Source organism: Siniperca chuatsi, unplaced genomic scaffold (genome assembly GCF_020085105.1).
Source record: "Siniperca chuatsi isolate FFG_IHB_CAS unplaced genomic scaffold, ASM2008510v1 Contig00086, whole genome shotgun sequence".
Classification (NCBI taxonomy): domain Eukaryota; kingdom Metazoa; phylum Chordata; class Actinopteri; order Centrarchiformes; family Sinipercidae; genus Siniperca; species Siniperca chuatsi.
The window spans coordinates 4,281-25,342 of NW_025322564.1; the positions used below are offsets into that span (position 1 = coordinate 4,281).

The window sequence follows — 21,062 nt, forward strand, 5'->3', positions numbered from 1 at the left end:
TAATAGCTAAGTGTTCCGAACAAGCTTCAAAGAGGTCAAAGTTCATTAATGTAAAGCAGGATGTTGCTGCTGCAGCTGGTGGAGCTGGAGCTCATGTTGAACCGGTTTGTATCGGACTGCAGCTGATGATGCTTTTCATTCTGGATCCATCTGCTGATTCTTTTCTCCATCGATCGATCGATCGGTTTGGTAAAGTGGTGAAAACGGTGAGAAACGCCGTCACGACGACCCACAGCCCAAAGCGACGCCTTCACCGTGTCGTCGTGTCCGACCGACAGTCCGAAGCTCGACGTTATTAACAAACATTACAGTTATTACAGTCGTTCAGAGGAAAAGCAGCAGATCTGCACATCTGAGGAGCTGCAGCCAGGAAGGGATTTACAGGAGAAATGACTTCAAACATCAAAACAGCTGCTGATTAATTTTCTGTCAATCGACTGATTGATTAATCGACTAATCGTACAAACAGTTGGGTAGTTTAATTTATAACAAATCTTTTTTTTTTCCAATATAGTTTTTCTGCTGTAATTCCAGACCTGACTGAGCTCAGCAGCATGTTATTGATCTGTGTTGACATGAATAGGTGTATGAATGTTGTGCTGACATGATGATGATCCACAATAACACAATGACAAAGTCACTCTACTCATTTTAGGGAGAAGCTGATTGATTAGGACAGAGTGATGTTGAGCTACACATTTCAAACCTGAACACATCTGATCGGATTATTAATGGATTTTTATCTCCATCATTTATTCTTTATTCAGATTGAGGTTCTGCAGTTTGTCAGAGATCAGCTGTGCTTCTCTGGCCTCAGCTCTGAAGTCCAACCCCTCCCATCTGAGAGAGCTGGAGCTGAGTCTCAACAACCTGCAGGATTCAGGAGTGAAGCCGCTGTCTGATCTTGTGGAGAGTCCACACTGCAGACTGGAGACTCTGAGGTCAGTAGAGGGCTGGAGTCAGTCCATGCTGCTTTCAGCAGTATTGTACTAAACACAGTTAGTATCAAAGCAAAGATCCAGTATTTCCTGTAAACCTCCGACCTTCTCAGTGGCTGCTTTCCTCAGTGAAGCTGTGAGAGGAGGATGGTGACGGGCTTCAGGATTGGACAGAGACAGAGAGAGAGAACAGTCAGCCATTCAGATGAGCCAGAAGCTCGTTGTGATCATGTGTTTGAGTCGATGTGAAGACGACTGTTGTTGCTGTGTTCATGTCTACAGGAAATAAAGCTGGATTCCAGCTGGCAGCATTACAACATGTACAGAGACAGTGTCCTCGTTCATCAGACTGTCGTAGCATCAAATCTGATCTCAAAGTGTTTGTTCTCTCATTTCAACACTAAACAACTGATCAGTTCATCTTTGTCACAGCTCTGAGATCAGTCTGACTGAAGCCTGCAGATCACTGGCTCTTATTTCAAAGAACCATCGTTCCATTTAGTCACCATGTGGTCTTTCTGCAGACCAGAACCTCTGCTGAAGTCCAGTAATCACAGCTGATGTTTAGCTGTTCAGTCTTTGAACATGTAGGACCTTTAACATCATATATATATCTGTCCATTTGTCTTTTGTTGTGTCCAAATGTTTTTATAACAGACTCCATATTTACACATTTGTCATGTAATATTTCAGAAGTAGATGAAATATTCAGAGGCGTGACTGAGACGCTGGTTTTTAACAGCTCTGAGCGCTAACAGCAGTAAATCCATCATTAAAGTGAGCAGTGAACCTCTCTCTGTTTCTGCAGTCATGATGCGTTCAGGGACTCTCAGCACTTTATTTCCACTGTGTGCTTCAGTGAAATCTGCAGAGTAAACAGACTCGATGCCCAAAGTCTCTGCAGGTGTGTGAGCTTCCAGCTCAGTGTGTTCACTCCAACACGTTAACATGAGCGCTGAAAGGAAGCTGGCTGCGCTACACAGCCGCTCCGCTTCTGGTCTGAACAGGACTGAGGTCCCTGCTGGTCTTTATACTGGATGTGCTGCTTCACTGACTGACAGCTGATGGAGGGAGTCTCTGTAAACACTGATTTATCACTTCTGCTGTCTGTCTTCTTCTCTCATCAGATGGAAGCGGACTCTGTCAGAGTGTGAGGGATCAGAAAGGTGGTTGTATTGAGAGGACCAGCTGTGTCCTGATGATCCAGAGGTTGAAGCAGCAGCTGGTGTGTGGAGAGGCTCTGACTGGGCCATGTTACTGGGAGGTGGAGTGGAGAGGAGAGCTTCACCCAGCAGTGACTGACGGAGGAATCACAACAAGTGGAGATGAGTGTCAGTGCTGCAGTCTGAACTGCTCTGAGATCAGCTCCACTGTCAGACACAAAGGCAAGTCCACCATCGTCCCTGTGTGTTCCTCTGGATGTGGCAGAGTATCGTCAGTGTATCTGGACTCTCTGCTGCTGCTCTGTCCTTCTACACCGTCTCTGCAGACACACTGAGACTCCTCCACTCCTTCTGCTCCACCTCCTCCACCAGAAGTCTGCAGTTTAACTATCTTTCTCTTCAGTGTGAGATTATATTTCTGTCTACTTGTTCTTTTCTCTTCTGTATGTTTATGTTCTTATTTCCAGTAGTTGGTGTTGCGCTCCTCTCAGAGTTCAGGGCACACTAGCATGATGTGTGGGAATCTAGTGGAAGTAAAGCAATATTCATTATCCTCAACAAGTGTTTTACTTATAATAACTGGGTTGATGCTACTTTTTGTTTTGCAGTCATATAATAATAATAATAAAACTTTATTTTTAGAGCACTTATCAGAACAAAGTACAAAGTGCTTCACAGAGAAATAAAACACCACAGCGAATGATGAAATGTAAAGAAATAAAATACAGAAAAGCAATAAAATAAACAGTTCAGGTAAAATCAGGATCTGCTTTCAGATAAAAATGTGTTTTGAGACGAGACTTAAACGAAGACGCTGACTCAGACAGCCTGATGTCTTCGGGCAGGTTGTTCCAGAGCCTCGTGGCCCTGATGGCAAAAGCTCTGTCCTCCTTAGTTTCCATCCTGGACTCAGGAACAGACAGGAGACCCCTGCCCGAAGATCTCAGACTACGTGAAGGTTCATAAGGGATTACAAGGTCTAAAATATAGTCTGGAGCCATGAAGAGCCTTAAAAGTAATCAACAAGATCTTAAAATCAGTCCTGAAACCAACAGGGAGCCGATGTAAAGAGGCTGAACCAGGTGTGATGTGGTCGAACCTCTCGGTCCTGGTTTACAGCCGAGCAGCTGAGTCCTGTACAGTCTGCAGTCGTTTCACAGCTTTTTGATTAAGTGAACAGGCTGTTACAGTAATCGAGGCGTGACCATGTATGTATGTTGTATCATGACAGCAGCAGGAACAGGAAACGACCTGGAGACAGAAATCCGCAGCAGCCAAGTCGAGTACAGAACGGTGTCAGCAGCGAGCACATACAGCTATGGTAACCCCCGAGGGACAAACACAGTCAGTCAGTCAGCACCTGCACCGATTAAAGCTAAACTTGGTCACACAGTACTGAGTGAGTTAGTAACACTGTTTATAAATGACAGTTAGATTGGTAACATATAAAAGCTGAGCAGACGGGAGAAGGTGAGGGCTTTTGTCATGTCAGCGAGGCTGTGGCTATTTGCTGGAGACCCTTTGTACCAGTGCCATGTACACAGGTAACCAGGTTTCTAATCATTTTCTTACATATGTGGATGACAAAAGACCACAGACGGAAACAGCTGAGCGATGGATGAAAGGAGATCATTACATCACTGTGGACAAAATATGAAGAGTGTAAATCAAATCTATGAAATGTAGCCTTGGAAATAAACTTGTCATGTAATGAAAGAAAAGATTTTTTGTCATGATGATGTATTTTTAGCTTTATGATAAATTAGTACAGAAGTCTGTAAAATGATTTAACAGTTTTTATTGTTTGTTTCCATATACAAAAAGATAAAACTGAAACAACCCTAGGGGCTAGGGAATCCATTATGTCGATTTCGATTCTTAGGACAAGTTCAGGCTGGGATTGGATGTTGTGATTGTATCGTCAGTTAAAAAAAGGATTTTATTAAATTATTTGGCAGTTTATCACTTTTTAAATTCAACTTACCACATATTTATTATATCAGTTAATTAGGGTACAATAGATGCAACTGAAGCTGGTCTGTAACTCTGAAGGTGATGACACTGTTTGCTGCTGAACCGCCTTAAATAATCACTCTTCTACATTAAAAATTAAAAAAGCACTTTTTATATGTAAGAAAGAAGAAATATTTCAGTTTTTATGATTGTTCTCATTAAAGCTGTGTTCTTTTGTTTGGCTAAAAATCTGCTCTGTGTGTCTTTACTGAAGCTGAAGCTGCTGCTGAAGATGATGATGATGCTCTGTCTTGTTTCATGACTGGATGGAGCAGAACGGATATGGTCCATAATCTTTACATTTACAAACAGAAACACACTTCAGATGTTTTGTTTTGTGACCATGATTCATGAATATTTTACTAACTAAATGAGGATTATTTTTATTATCAGTTAATATGACAAGACGGTGTCGTCCCTCATTCGTCCAGGAGTGTTCCCTCCTAGAAAAGGTTTCAGTCGTAGTCACCTGGACAATGTTTTCAAATTCAAGATGTTTCGGCTCCCATCCGGAAGTCATTCTCAATTGTGAAAATGGTCTGGGAACTCAGAAATTTAAGCTACTCTGTGTTACTTAAGCCCTGCCCTCAGGGAGGAATCTTCCTGAGTGTCTGCTGTTTACCCTGCCTAGTTTCACCTGAAACTGACCTTCTTTGTTTCCATGATGGCCCAGTAATCAGTAATCAGGCCTATTGTTTTCTGGCTGCACCTCCCAACTGCAATCAAGCGTTTGCGATAATTTGCAATGAGTCTTTTACAGCGCTGTGGAGGAATTTTGGCCCACTCATGTTTGTAGAATAGGATTCAGGTCAGGACTTTGACTAGGCCAAAGTCTTCATTTTGTCCTTCTTCAGCCATTCAGAGGTGGACTTGCTGGTGTGTTTTGGATCATTGTCCTGCTGCAGAACCCAAGTTCGCTTCGGCTTGAGGTCACGAACAGATGGCCGGACATTCTCCTTTTTGGTAGACAGCAGAATTCATGGTTCCATTTATCACAGCAAGTCTTCCAGGTCCTGAAGCAGCAAAACAGCCCCAGACCATCACACTACCACCACCGTGTTTTACTGTTGGTATGATGTTCTTTTTCTGAAATGCGGTGTTACTTTTACGCCAGATGTAATGAGACACACACCTTCCAAAAAGTTCAACTTTTGTCTCGTCAGTCCACAGAGTATTTTCTCAAAAGTCTTGGGGATCATCAAGATGTTTTCTGGCAAAAATGAGACGAGCCTTAATGCTCTTTTTGCTCAGCAGTGGTTTTCGTCTTGGAACTCTGCCATGCAGGCCTTTTTGCCCAGTCTCTTTCTTATGGTGGAGTCATGAACACTGACCTTAACTGAGGCAAGTGAGGCCTGCAGTTCTTTGGATGTTGTTGTGGGGTCTCTGAATGGCTGAAGAAGAACAAAATCAAGACTTTGGAGTGGCCTAGTGGAGATAAGTTGAGCAAAATGCAAATGCTTATTCAACATTTTTTGCATAATAGCTGAACCTTATATGGATTCAGATGTGAATTTGATACAGCATTCTAGTGAGGCTGACAGACTTTGGAGTGGCCTAGTCAAAGTCCTGACCTGAATCCTATTGAGATGCTGTGGCATGACCTTAAAAAGGCAGTTCATGCTCGAAAACCCTCCAATGTGGCTGAATTACAACAACTTTGCAAAGATGAGTGGGCCAAAATTCCTCCACGGCGCTGTAAAAGACTCATGGCAAGTTATCGCAAACGCTTGATTGCAGTTGTTGCTGCTAAGGGTGGCCCAACCAGTTAGCAAATCCTCACATTTGAGAAGCTGGAACCAGAAAATTTCTGCCCAAAAAATGAATGAAACGATGACAGTAAATAGTGATGGTGGTTGTAGTAGGTTCCGTCTGACTGAGGAATATTCAAGTGTTGCACATTTCCAGCCGAGGTGTGTTTTTGGTCCTTCAGGAAAATGAGAACGTGAAGGATGTCTGATATGTGATTCAACAACAGATGGAGAGCAGGGTTGACTATGTTGGTTTGGACAGCAGGTGGCGCTGCTGCATCAACAATCAGCGGAGACTCAAACACACAAACGTACCTTTATCTCCTCTACATTTCCAGCAGGATGCAAACTCTTTAAAACCCAGTCTATAAAACCTACTGGCTGCTGCTACCTATGGCAGCAGCCATCCCCTGCTCCGGTTGGGCCGCAACTTCCTGAACTCTCTGAGCTGCAGCAAAGTCCTGATCTCTCTGAGCTGCAGCAACCTCCTGCCGCTGCTGGATCGCAGCAGCCATCTCCTGATTCACCTGTACGGCAGCCTCCTGGCTCTTCTCTTCCCTCTTCTGCCAGTCTCTCTGTCACCGGCATCCTGTACTGCTGCCCTGTCGCCAAACCCTGGTCTTGATCTCCAGCCAAGCTGCTGGCCTCCAATGGGCCTCCGCCTTCATCGCTGGCCTCCAGTCAGACCTCCAGTGGCCTTCTGTCTTCACCTCCGGCATCCTGTTCGTCCCCGCCTTTGTCGCCAGCTTGCAGAGGGCTTCCGTCTTTGCCGGAGGCATCTGGTTCGACCCCCGGAGGGTCCCCGCCTTCGTCCCCGACCTCCTGAGTTGCTCCGTACGTCTGGTCATCACCCAGACCTGCTCAGCCCTTCAGCCCTGCCTCCTGGGTGCCCAGCTGACCTGCTCTGCTCTTCTGTCCAGCCCTCAGGCCAGGAGCAGGGTATGGTTGCGGCCCAACCGGAGCAAGACGTAGCTGCTGCGATCCAGCAGAGGCAGGAGTGAGCTGCTGCCCACAGAGTTCAGGGAGAGGTTGTGGCACCTGCTCCCACTAACTGTGCTCGTGGTTTGTTATGAAGTGAGATCTAATATGGATGGTAACTGAACTGTGATGGGACGTGAGACTGTTTGTGTAAAGGGAGCAGAGTCGGGGGGCAGGACACAGCCCTGGGGGGCTCCTGTGCTGAGATGAAAGGTTGTTCACCTTAACCCACTGTCTCCAGATCCAATGGAGCATGAAGGAGCTGATGCTCAGCTGTGTTTGTGTTCCCTATAAGTCTGTAAAAGAACACATTTAGTTCGGTTTCATTCAGTTTAAAGCACTTTAGTTGGAACTTAAACAAAACAGATTCTTTACATCATTTAAACATCATTTAAGTTCCAACATTTTGACCAAAACTCATTTTAATTCAACCTGTTGAAGCCAAGAGAGACACATCATGTTAAACAGCTGATCTGTGTGAGCACCACACACACACACACATACACACACACGCACACACACACAGAGTTGTGTTTCCGTCACTTTCGGGGACATTACATTCACTTACATTTATTACCTGGAGACTTACCCTAACCTTAATCCAAGTCTTCACCCTAAAGTTTGATGATTTCATTATAGGGACGTACATTTTGTCCCCACAATGTTACTGTGTAAACAAATTTCTGTCCCCACAACATTAGTAATACCTGCCCACACACACACACACACACACAGATAAACTCACCTGATTTCCTGTAAATGGAGAAGGGCGGAGCAACACTGACCAGGTGATCCAGGTAAATAAGAACAGGGAGGGAACCTGAACCTGAAAGTGTTCAGTCAGTTCAGACTCCATTTTGAGTCGACAGAGCAGAAGGAGGAAACTGAAGGCTGAGGCAGGGTGAGTGTTAATCCAACATTTTTATTATTTTACCGTCAAAGTCTGTGAGTCAGTTTCCTCCCTGTGGACTGTAGAGGAAAGAAACGTGAGAATGACCAGTTTGACTCATCTGTGGACACAAAGTCGTGATTGGTTGAATAATAAATATTAAACCGACAGCAACCCGAGAAATCAAGTGCCGATTTAAAGAAAAGTGAGGTAGAGCTGATTTATTAAACTGTGTGTTGTTATACTGTGTGTGCTCTCAATCTTGTTTGTGACTCATGAACAGACTTGTCAGACTTGTTTCTCGTGTTCTGAGCTCACAGTCAGTGTTTCTGTTTCACCTCTCAGACTGACTGAAGGCCAGAAGATGAGTGTTTGTGTGGAGGAAGAGGAGGACAGAGCAGAGTCTCCAGGATCCAGCTGTCTGTCTCTGAAGAGTGACCAGTCTAATGATCATCCTCCAAACTTCAATAATGAACCTGGACCCTCAGACACAAAGTAAGAGAACTGACACTAAGTTATAAGACTCATTTTCAGTTACCAGTTACTGGTTTTGTTCATTTTGTTATTAAAATTTCTCTTAAAATGTATTTGCTACCTTAATTTGGTAAACGTTTCTTCCTCTTTAGTATCTGTGACAGCTGTCAGTCACCTAGAAGAGCTGTAATCTGATTTGAGAGGACTAATGCAAACTTTTAAACCTCCTGATTATCGACAGCAGCAGCAGTTTGTGTGTTTAGAGCTTCCTAAACGGCTTTCATCAGAGAATCTATCAAGGGTTCATGTGATACGAATAAAAACATCTTGGTGTTTGCAACATTGAGTCCAACAGACAGAGAGCAGAGTCTCCAGGATCCAGCTGTCTGTCCATGAAGAGTGACTGGTCCAAAGATCATCCTCCAGGCTTCAGTAATGAACCTGGACCCTCAGACACAAAGTAAGAGACTGTTTTTACTGTAAACTGAGCTGATGGAAGATGAAGCATTGAGGATGAAGACTAAATGCTAAAAGATTTATATTCATGATGCAGAACTATTAGTGCAGATACTGTTTAACACTAAGATGGATCTTAGTCTGGGTTTTATAGCCACAATCTACTGATAGTATTTCTGTAACATAATGACATACAAACAAGGCAGCCGTCTGGACTTGAACCTGTGACACCACGGTTACATGCTACGTGTCTTACACTGCTGGTCTTCCACAGTTATTCAGACCACTTCTAACCTCAGTTTAAACCGAACTAACTCAAGCTAAGCTGCTCACAGTGACTGTAAAACAGTGAAGGACATAATCAGCTGTCTTTAATGGAAGGCTTTTACTGTGAAGTAGCTGCAGGAAGTGTTGAGTTTGTATTAATAACAAACTACAGGCAGGTCACTAAATGTTTAATAAGACAGTCAGATAGGAAAAGCAGTTAATTAGTGTTTCTGAAAGCAGGAGAGTTGAGATAAAAGGAACAATCATTGTCATTACAGACTGAAAGCTGAATGCAAACAGAAAAGTAACGACACTTTTACTGTTCTCTGTGACCGTCTGAGCTTCGACACAGTGTCGTCCAAATCATTTTAGTTCTAAAGAAATGTCTTCACAGAGAGAGGAAGAGGAGTCCTGTTTCTGTGGAGGAGCAGCCGACCTGCTGTGCTTTGTGTCAGGACGTCCTGAAGGATCCGGTCTCTACCAGCTGTGGACACTGGTTCTGCAGACGGTGCATCACCTCATACTGGGACCAGTCTGCTTCATCAGGAGACTCCTCCTGTCCCCAGTGTGGAGACAGATCCAGAACAAGACCTGGACTGCAGACAGCCCGTCAGACCAGCACTGTACAAAGTAAGACTGTACACCTGTCTGCTGAAAACACTACTTGTTGTTTTAATACATTTGTTGTGTCATACAGCGCAGCCATTCAAGATCTTTATAAACATCATTACATTTAAAGTCCAGCTCCAGCAAACATATCTGCTCTGTATCACTCGTCCTGTTTTCGCCTTCGGGAGAAAATCTGAACCCAAAAGAAATACATTTATATGTATATATTTTGGTTTTATCGTTTGTGCAAGATGGCGCCACAGATGGCAGCCTCTGTGTTTTGGTGCGCATTGCTTTGTCTTGTTTTTTTTTTTGGAAATTCAGTTTTCTACTGTGATACCCGGAGCTCTTTCACTAGACTTTCTCTCCAACGTGCGCTCACTGTGCAATAAACTGGATGAACTTCAGATACTGGTGATTTTTATTCATCTTCCGTTTTATGCTTCATGGAGACGTGGCTTCGTGGATCGATACCGGACTCTGTGCTGCAACTGGCAGCCTTCCAACTCTTCAGAGCGGATCGCAACACAGAACTTTCCAGCAAAACGAAAGGTGGAGGTATCTGTTTTTACATCAACAGTGGCTGTTGTAACAACGTGACAGTGATTCAGCAGTACTGTTCTTCTGATCTGGAATATTTATTCATAAACTGTAAACCCTTCTACTCCCCCCGTGAGTTTGTTTATTCATTCTGGTCGGTGTTTACATTCCACCGCAGGCCAACGTGAAGGACGCAAACCGGACTCCTTAGTTATTGTCCTTGGTGACTTTAACAAGGGAAATCTCAGCCAACTCCACAAATAGAGACAGCTTATTAAATGCCCGACCAGAGAGGAGAGCATTCTGGATTACTGTTACACAACAATCAGCAGTGCCTATCACGCCATCCCCCATGCTGCACGGGGACCCTCTGACCATGTCATGGTCTACCTGATTCCTGCATACACGCAGAAATTAAAGCTCTGTAAACCTGTTTTGAGGACATCAAAGTAGTGGACCAGTGAAGCTATGGAGGACTTTCGGGCGTGCTTGGACTGCACTGACTGGGATGTTTTGGGACTGCTACCAACAGTCTGGATGAGTTCACAGAGGCTGTGACGTCCTACATCAGCTTCTGTGAGGACTGCTGTGTACCATCACACACCAGGGTGAGTTACAACAACGACAAAACCTGGTTCACAGCTAAACTCAGAGCTAAGGATTGAAAAGGAAGTGGCGTTCAGGAGTGGAGACAGGGACAGGTTTAGGGAGTCAAAGTACATGTTTAGCAAGGCGGTGAGAGAAGCTAAACGACTATACTCAGAGAGACTACATCACCAGTTCTCAGCCAACAACTGAGAACTGGTGATGTCTGGAGGGGCTCAGACAGATCACCAACAAACCTAAGCCCCTTCACTCCATTAATGACCAACCAACTGAATGACTTCTACTGTCGCTTTGAGAGACAATGGGACAGTCCTGACACCATCCCCCGTTACTCCATCCATCAGCTCCAGCCCACCAGCTCCACCTTCCCACCTCAGCAGGGGCCTGGGCCTCTCCAAAACAGCCCACCCCAGAGGCTCCCCCCTACCCTACTGCATCAACGACCTTCTTCATCTTGGAGAGGGATGTCAACAGACTGTTCAGGAGGCAGAAAGCAGCTGGACCAGAGTCTCTCTCCATCCACCCTGAAGCACTGTGCTGATCAGCTGTCTCCGGTGTTCACAGACATCTTTAACACCTCACTGGTATTGGGATTCCACAGATTAATTCATTCATTTGGTTGATTGTTAACTGAACTTTTGTTAGGAGATTGCATTCTCTTTTGTCCCACAATCCTGAGAGCCATTGAACATAGCATTGGCCAGTCTGACCTGTGACCCGGATGTCACCAGGTCAATAAAAAGGTCAGCGATCATTTGTTCTGTCTCTTTCTCGTGGAATCCTTCACACCCTTTGTTCTGTAGTTTAGTGTATTTAGAGTTAGTCTTCATATTGTGTGTTTTGCTTTATTATATTTAATAAAAGAGTGAGTAATTTGCCAATCTCTTGAATGTTGAACTCCAAATCCTTCAACCTACTAGCTATTAACTATTGGTGGTAATTCTGGTTATAGTTATTAATTGAATTATTAATCTGAGTTCCAAATTGATAGTTTAGTGTATTTTATGAGACTCAATCAATTAATTGGAAGACATCCAGGGATGATCATTTCTCTTCTTTAAGAGAGAACACTTTATTCATTAAGTTATTTATGATTATCTTTGATAATTCACCATAAAATAATAACCAACCAATTAATTGACACAGACCTACTCCTAGACCCCCTGCAGTTCACCTACAGAGCCAACAGGTCTGTAGATGATGCAGTAAACATGGCCCTCAGGACACATGGCACCTGGACTCCTCAGGAACCTATGCCAGGATCCTGTTTGTGGATTTCAGCTCTGCTTTCAACACTATCATTCCGGCTCTGCTACAGGTCAAGCTCTCCCAGCTGAGTGTGCCTGACTCCACCTGCAGGTGGATCACAGACTTCCTGTCCAACAGGAGGCAAAATGTGAGGCTGGGCAAACATGTCTCTGACTCCTGAACCATCAGCACCGGTTCCAAGGCTGTGTTCTTTCCCCTCTGCTCTTCTCCCTGTACACCAACAGCTGCTCTGAAGACAGTGGAGATGGTTGTGGATTACAGGAAGACCCCCCCGAGACTGAATCTAACTGAATCTCTGTGGTTTGGAGTTTACTTTCACTCCTGTGTTCCTGTTTGCACTTTCAGATATCAGCCTTATTTTACTGTTTACTGGTCACTTTAACCACATCAGAGCTTTGTTAACTTACTGCTGATGTAAACTTGCAAACCAGCAGGAGGCTTTTATTGTAAGTAGCAACAGGAAATGGAGTGTATTTGTCAGAGTTTCTCAGCGCTTCGTCTACACAACAAGACATGAACATATTCTGTATTATTTGATCGGTGAATTAGTTTTAAATATCACAGGGAGGAAGGAACAGCCACAGAGAGCTGTTCAGATGAAGAGCTGCAGACGAGCTGCTGAGGCTCAGCCTGTCGCCTCTGCTGTCAATCAAACACGTACACCGACACACATCAGAGGCTGAGAGACAAAGGAGCATTTCTGAAGTTCCCCAAAAACCTTTTTATTCCCTTTTAATAATAAAACAAAATGATTAATAATAAATTAGAAGGGATGACTTCTTTAATTTCAGATGGACTTTATAACTTTTACTTCTTTTTATTCTTGTATTGATCGTTTTTATATTGGTAATCAAAATAATCACCAGACTGTGAAATTGTCTTTGTTTTGTCTCTCACTTTTTTCTCTTTTTTTAGTGAGTGGTGGTCTGCAGGAGGTTTTAGATGAACATAAGATCAGTCTGAGGAGGAGATGTGAACGTGTGACTGAAGGAAGTGATGAAACAGGAAGTGGAGCCCTCCTCAACAGGATCTACACTGAGCTCTACATCACAGAGGGACAGAGTGAAGAGGTTAATACCCAACATGAGGTGAGGCAGCTTGAGGCAGCTTCCAAGACGGAGACCCTCCATGACACTCCAATCAAGTGCCACGACATCTTTAAAGCCTTACCCGGCCAACAGGGACTCATCAGAGTCGTTCTGACGAATGGCGTCGCTGGCATTGGAAAAACCTTGAAAGTGCAGAAGTTCACTCTGGACTGGGCAGAGGGCTTGGAAAACCAAGACGTCAGTCTGCTGATTCTGCTTTCGTTCAGGGAGCTGAACTTGATCAGAGATGCGCGGTACAGTCTTCTCCAGCTGCTCCATGTTTTCCATCCAACATTACAGAAGGTCACAGCAGAGAAGCTCGCTGTCTGTAAACTTCTGTTCATCTTTGACGGCCTGGATGAAAGCAGACTTTCACTGGATTTCCACAACAATGAGGTCGTGTCTGATGTCACACAGAAGTCATCAGTCAACGTGCTGCTGACAAACCTCATCGAGGGAATCTGCTTTCCTCGGCTCTCGTCTGGATCACTTCCCGACCTGCAGCAGCCAATCAGATCCCTCCTTCATATGTTGGCAGGGTGACAGAAGTACGAGGCTTCACTGACGCCCAGAAGGAGGAGTACTTCAGGAGGAGAGTCAGTGATGAAGAGCTGTCCAGCAGAATCATCTCACACATCAAGACATCCAGGAGCCTCCACATCATGTGTCTAATCCCAGTCTTCTGCTGGATCACTGCTACAGTTCTGGAGCACATGTTGACTACAGACCAGAGAGGAGAGCTGCCCAAGACCCTGACTGACCTGTACTCACACTTCCTGCTGGTTCAGACAAAGAGGAAGAAGCAGAAGTATGATGAGGGACATGAGACGAGTCCACAGGAGCTGACGGAGGCTGACAGGGAAGTTCTTCTGAAGCTGGGGAGGCTGGCGTTTGAACATCTGGAGAAAGGAAACATCATGTTCTACAAAGAAGACCTGGAGCAGTGTGGTCTGGATGTCTCAGAGGCCTCGGTGTACTCGGGATTCTGTACAGAGATCTTCAAAAGAGAGAGTGTGATCTTCCAGAAAACAGTCTACTGCTTTGTTCATCTGAGCGTTCAGGAGTTTCTGGCTGCCGTCTACATGTTCCACTGTTACACCGACAGGAACAGAAAGGTACTGAAGGACTTCCTGGGGAAGAACTGGAAATACAGGGGCTCAAACCCAAAGTCTTTTCTCAAGAAGATTCTTATGCATTTTGGAAACAACCCATCCCTGGATGTCTTCCTGAGAAGAGCCATGGAGAAATCCCTTGAAAGTAAAAATGGGCACCTGGACCTGTTTGTCCGTTTCCTTCATGGCCTCTCTCTGGAGTCCAACCAGAGACTCATAGGAGGCCTGTTGGGTCAAACAAAGAGAAGATCAAAAAGCATCCAGAGAGCCATCAACAACCTGAAGGATATGAACATGTATAATATATCTCCTGACAGAAGCATCAACATCTTCCACTGTCTGACAGAGATGAACGACCACTCAGTACATCAGGAGATCCAAGAGTTCCTGAAGTCAGAGAACAGATCAGAGAAGGAACTCTCTGAGATCCACTGCTCAGCTCTGGCCTACATGCTGCAGATGTCAGAGGAGGTTTTGGATGAGTTGGACCTGAAGAAGTACAACACATCAGAGGAGGGACGACTGAGACTGATTCCAGCTGTGAGGAACTGCAAAAAGGCTGTGTAAGTCCAGATATGATTAACATTATAGATCAGCAGTTTAGTTATTCAGATATTAACACTCTAAAATTCTTATTATTCTTAAAATAGTGTTCGACCTGTTTATTGCAAACATTATATGTCAGTTGTATTTTGTTGTACACAGATGTTCTTGAGCTGTTTCAAACGCTGTGAGTGAATAAAATGTAGATTTTTCAGTTGGTTGTGTTTATAGCTTTCAAGTTAATGACCACAGTTATTCTATTTATTTCTAATAATTGTTACATTTTACAGTTTTTTCTTCTATTTATCTTCCTTATATTTTACAGTAATCAGTAAATGCACTAAAGTTATTATTACTTTACTTTTTTTAGATTCCATAAGACAAATTATTATGAATTGTCTTTTAATTAGTTTTAATTCTTTATAGAATTATTAATTCTCTATTCTTGTCACAGCCTGTCATGGCCTCGCCAGCCTGTTATCACCCACACCTGCTCCCAGTTTCACTCCTGCTCTCAATTAGCCCCAATCACAGCCTGTATATAAACACTCCACTCACCTCATTCAGTGTCCGACCTCGTTCATGTTAAGGACTCCACCAACCTGTGAACCAAGTACCTCATTGTGTTCGTTTTCCAGCGTTTCCCTGTTTTCCAGCGTTTCCTCGGTTTCCTGTGTCTCCCGTGGCTTCACCAGTCCTCCGTAGCTCCACCAGTCCTCCTTGGTTCCTTCAGTCTCTTGTGGCTTCTCCAGCGGTCCCCTAGTCTCGGCTTACCTCCAGTGACTTCCCTATCCTAACCCTCTCCACTCCTGGCTGTCACTTAATAAAGTTCATCCCTGTCACCCTCGGTGTCCCCCGCCTGTCTGTAAACCGTAACAGAAGGTCAGACCGATACCGCAAGATGACAGCCAGGAGTCCTGATGGCCCCTTCCTCAACCTGAGGTGTCTGACCCAGCAGTACCTCCTCGACCACCCTTCCTCACTTCTGGCGGCTGGCGAGTGGGTACAGCCAGGGACCTTCTCTGGCTCAGTGGGGGAGTGCGAGGAGTTCTTGGTAAAATGCTACCTGGTCTTCCACCTCTACTCATCCCAGTTCCCAACTGAACGATATAGGGTGGCCTACATGGCGCTCCGGCTAGCCGGTCAGGCGCTGCGCTGGGCAGGAGCCCTAGCAGTGCCGGAGGAGGCAGTCCTCAACTCTCTGGACCGGTTTACTACACTACTCGGCAGGGAGTTTGGCCCGCCAGAAATATGGTCGTCAGCCAGTCTACAATTCAAGGCTCCACCTCCCATCTGCTCGCCTGTTCCGCCTCCCATCTGCTCGCCTGTTCCGCCTCCCATCTGCTCGCCTGTTCCGCCTCCCATCTGCTCACCTGCTTCGCCTCCCATCTGCTCGCCAGTTCCAGTCCCCGCTGGATCGCCACCGCCGCCACCGCCGCCAGCCTCCGGTCCCGAGGCCCAGCCGCCGCAGCCAGCCTCCAGTCCCAAGGCCCAGCCGCCGGCCTCCAGCCCTGCTGTCCCATCGCCGGCCGTCTCCAGAGGGTCCCAGCCTTCGCCATCGCCTCCCGTCTCCAGAGGGTCCCAGCCTTCGCCGTCGCCTCCCAGCTCCGCTCCGGTTTCCAGCTCGGAGGCCCAGGCGCCAGTCCAGTCCCAGCTCCCGGCCGTCCGCCCGAGTTCCCAGGCGCCACTCCGGTCCCAGCTCCAGGCCGTCCGCCCGAGTTCCCAGGCGCCACTCCGGTCCCAGCTCCCGGCCGTCCGCCCGAGTTCCCCGGCTCCACACCTGCTCAGACTCCGACCAGCTCCCCGGATCTGCTTGCTCCCTATGGTGGACAGGCCACCACGTCGCGGGAGGGGGTTTTCGGCCCTCGGGAGCTGGCCGGGGGGGGGGGTACTGTCACAGCCTGACATGGCCTCGCCAGCCTGTAATCACCCACACCTGCTCCCAGTTTCACTCCTGCTCTCAATTAGCCCCAATCACAGCCTGTATATAAACACTCCACTCACCTCATTCAGTGTCCGACCTCGTTCATGTTAAGGACTCCACCAACCTGTGAACCAAGTACCTCATTGTGTTCGTTTTCCAGCGTTTCTCCGGTTTCCTGTGTCTCCCGTGGCTTCACCAGTCCTCCATGGCTTCACCAGTCCTCCGTAGCTCCACCAGTCCTCCTTGGTTCCTTCAGTCTCCTGTGGCTTCTCCAGCGGTCCCCCAGTCTTGGCTTACCTCCAGTGACTTCCCTATCCTAACCCTCTCCACTCCTGGCTGTCACTTAATAAAGTTCATCCCTGTCACCCTCGGTGTCCCCCGCCTGTCTGTAAACCGTAACAGAAGGTCAGACCGATACCGCAAGATGACAGCCAGGAGTCCCGATGGCCCCTTCCTCAACCTGAGGAGTCTGACCCAGCAGTACCTCCTCGACCACCCTTCCTCACTTCTGGCGGCTGGCGAGTGGGTACAGCCAGGGACCTTCTCTGGCTCAGTGGGGGAGTGCGAGTTCTTGGTAAAATGCTACCTGGTCTTCCACCTCTACCTATCCCAGTTCCCAACTGAACGATATAGGGTGGCCTACATGGCGCTCCGGCTAGCCGGTCCGGCACTGCACTCAGTGTCCCCCGCCTGTCTGTAAACCATAACAATTCTTTGTTTATTAACTATTCTAAATCTATTTTTGAATTGCACTGTCTTTACTCTGTGTTGTAACTTCTCTGTATATGTTCTGTTTTATGCCTTTAAAGCACCTTGTGAACTTGTTTTTGAAAAGTGCTGTATAGATAAATTCTTATTATTATGATTATCATTATTATTATTTAATTTGAATGTGTAACTTTTGCTGTTGCCACAAGTGACAGTTATGGGATAATGTTGAATACTATTTCGATTTGGTAGCACAAGTAGAGAAAAGTCATCAAATCAGCGAACTGAACCAGTAACGTCCATTACACAACAACATCTATCTAAAGTTTGCTAACATTAACTATCATTAGCCACTGTAAACTAAATAATCAAATATATAATTATATTAATATTGAATTAAGTACAGGTCTAATATTGTCAAGCGATTTGTTTCACATCTGTACGTTTTGGCAGCAGTCACGGAATTTTCCCACTCATGGACGTGAACCTGACAGCAGCAGGTAGCTAGCAAAGAGAGATCATCTTTCCAACTGTAACTGTTCACTGAGTTGTAAAAATGGTTTTCTAATCCAGACGGCCTCATGCTAACTTTGTGGAGACAGACATGGGATCAGATCACACTGACAGACTGAGGACATTATGGAAGCTAAATGTAATTACATTTTCTCTCCTTCATCTGCGAGATTAAAGCAAAACAAAGAATAAAAGTCTGCAGGTATGAGAGAGTGATGAGAATTATTGTTTCATGTCAAACACAGTGAGATAAGATTAGCTGGACCACTGATGTAAAGAGCAAATGTTCATCAAAACAGGAAATGTCAAACTGTTTGGTCATCAAATGCATGAAGTAAATATAAAGTGTCCTCTTTCATAATAACATATTTTGTAATATATGCTTCATGACAGGCTTTCCTTCTGTGGACTCTCAGAGACTCACTGTGAAGTTGTGGCCTCAGCTCTGAAATCCAACCCCTCCCATCTGAGACACCTGGACCTGAGTCACAACAAGCTCCAGGATTCAGGAGTGAAGCTGCTGTCTGCTGGACTGGAAAGTCCAAACTGTAGACTGAAGACTCTGAGGTCAGTTCACTGACTGTAACTTATCTAGTTTTGTGTGTGTGTGTGTGTGTGTGTGCATATTCAATTCAGATTTTTGGTTCATACATTTTTGGGATTTGCCTGATCACAGATCTGAAGAAATATAAATATTTTTCAGAAATGTTCTTTCTTTTAAATGGCCAATCAGTTGTTAGAGTAATGAAAAGTAGAGAAATGAAATGTTTGACAGGGCAGTTTTTTAGCCTCCACAGACTCACATTGTGGTCCATCAGTCAGTGGAGATGATGTCAGTACTGATGAGGCTGTAGAGTGTGTGAGGGATGTGAATGTGGTTATTGAGGATCTGATGAAAGCAGATAAAAACAGGCTACAGAGAGTTTGAGCTTGTGCACAATGCAAATACCACCTAGATTCTTTATTTATTTATTTTTAAATAGTAGAATTGTAATTGTAGTATTAATATTAATAAATTAATAATAATAATAGGAATGACAGCCATAGGAATAATAATGACAATATTAGTAACAGAGCCAATATTGGAGAAATATGATCTCTTTTCCTAGTTCTTGTCAGTACACGTGCCGCAGCATTCTGGATCAACTGGAGAGTCTTAAGGGACTTATTCAGGCAGCTGGATAATAAGGAATTGCAGTAATCCAACCTCGAAGTAACAAATGCATGCACTAGTTTTTCAGCATCATTTTGAGACAGGATGTGCCTGATTTTTGCAATGTTATGTAGGTGAAAGAAGGCAGTCCTTGAAGTTTGTTTCATGTGGGAGTTAAAGGATAAATCCTGATCAAAGATAACTCTGAGGTTCCTTACGGTGCTGCTGGAGGCCAGGGCAATGCCATCTAGAGTAACTATATCTTCAGATAATGTGTCTCAGAGGTGTTTGGGGCCAAGTACAATAACTTCAGTTTTGTCTGAGTTCAACATTAGAAAGTTGCAGGTCATTCAGGTCTTTATGTCCTTAAGGCATGCTTGAAGTTTAGTTAACTGGTTAGTTTCATCTGGCTTGATCGATAGATATGATTGGGTATCATCTGCATAACAATGAAAGTTTATGGAGTGTTTCCTAATAATACTGCCTAGAGGAAGCATATATAAAGGTATTCAAGGTGGGCGGATGGCCCTGGGGCTGGACATGTGCAGAGCTGAGGACCTTGGGCGGACGGCCCGGGGGCTGGACATTGTGGAGACCAGCGGCGAAGGCGGAGACCTTCTGGAGTCCGCCGGCGAAGGCGGAGACCTTCTGGAGGCCAGCGGCGAAGACTGAGACCTTCTGGAGACCGGCAGGGAAGGCGGAGACCTTCTGGAGGCCGGCGGCAAAGACTAAACCCCTCTGGAGGCCGGCGGCGAAGGCCGAGCCCCTCTGGAGGCCGGCGGCGAAGGCGGAACCCCTCTGGAGGCCGGCAGCGAAGGCGGAACCCCTCTGGAGGCCATCGGTGAAGGTGGGACCCTTCAGGAGGCTGTCGGTGAAGGCGGGACCCTTCAGGAGGCCGGAGAACCAGATCAGGCCCTGGCAACAGGACAACAGGACAGGAGCCGGCAATGGGACAGCAGGACAGGAAGCCGGCGATGGAGAGACTGGTAGAGGGGCTGGCAGAACCAGTGATGTCTGGGAACCCGGACCCTGCCACTCCGGCAGAGAAGGAGGGTACTGTTGCGACCCAGCAGAGAACTCAGTGGCATGCTGCGACCCAGCACATGGTTCTGCGGCATGCTGCAGTCCAATTGGGGCAGGAGGTGGCTGCGATCCAGCGACAACGAGGGATTGGTTCTGCTGCAATCCAACCGGGAAAAAAGGTGGTTTGCGATCCAGCGGCAGCAAGGGATTGGTGCTGCTGCGATCCAGCTGGGAAAGGAGGCGACTGAGGTCCAGGGGCGGCAAGGGCTTGGTGCTGCTGCAATCCAGCAGGGAGTCCTGGGACAGGGAGCTGCTGCGATCCAGCAGGGACAGAGAGCTGCTGCGATCCAGCAGGGACAGGAGCTGCGGCGATCCAGCAGGGAGTGATGGCTCCGCTGCTCGCCTGCGTCACTCCCTGCTGGATCGCCGCAGGTGAGCAGCTGGGCAGTGGAGCAGGTGAGCAGCCAGGCAGCAGAACAGGCGAGCAACTGTGGGAGCCACGCTTCCTCCTGGAGGGTTTCCCGGAAGGCGCCAAGACAGCAACAGCCTGAGGTACCACCTGGTTTGCAGGCTGAGATGCTGACTGGAGACCAGCGGGCAGGGAATCTGGCTGGTAACCGGCGGGCAGGGAGTCTGGCTGGTTACTGTCGAACACAGCACTAAGATCTAACAAGACAAGTACAGAGACAAGTCCATTGTCTGATGCATTAAAAAAGGGTCATTTGTAATCTTCACCATTACTGTCTCTGTGCTATGATGCACTCTAAATCCTGACTGAAAATCCTCAAATAAACTATTGTTATTTAGAAAGTCACACAAGTGATTGGCGACTGCTTTCTCAAGGATCTTAGAAAGAAAGGGATGGTTAGATATAGGTCTATAGTGGGCTAAATCCCCTGGATCTAGAGTGGGCTTTTTAAGAAGCGGTTTAATTACAGCTACTTTAAAGGATTGTGGTACATAGCCTGTTAATAAAGACAGATTGATCATATCCAGTAAAGAGGTGTTAACTAAGAGTAAAACGTCTTTAAGCAGCCTAGTTGGAATG

General features: G+C 46.0%; 1 protein-coding gene and 1 long non-coding RNA gene across 2 annotated transcripts; both read left to right on the plus strand.

Moving 5' to 3' along the window:
• Positions 1-767: 767 nt before the first annotated feature.
• Positions 768-4,303, plus strand: LOC122872706. The gene is made up of 2 exons (XR_006377255.1): positions 768-941; positions 2,066-4,303. It is a non-coding gene; the product is annotated as an uncharacterized LOC122872706 (long non-coding RNA).
• Positions 4,304-7,689: 3,386 nt separating this feature from the next.
• LOC122872702 (protein NLRC3-like) lies at positions 7,690-14,717 on the plus strand. The gene is given in 6 exon segments (XM_044188745.1): positions 7,690-7,741; positions 8,075-8,224; positions 8,559-8,663; positions 9,321-9,556; positions 12,866-13,486; positions 13,489-14,717. Coding segments are annotated over 5 exon segments (2,322 nt in total). The 5' UTR covers positions 7,690-7,741; positions 8,075-8,093.
• Positions 14,718-21,062: the final 6,345 nt, after the last annotated feature.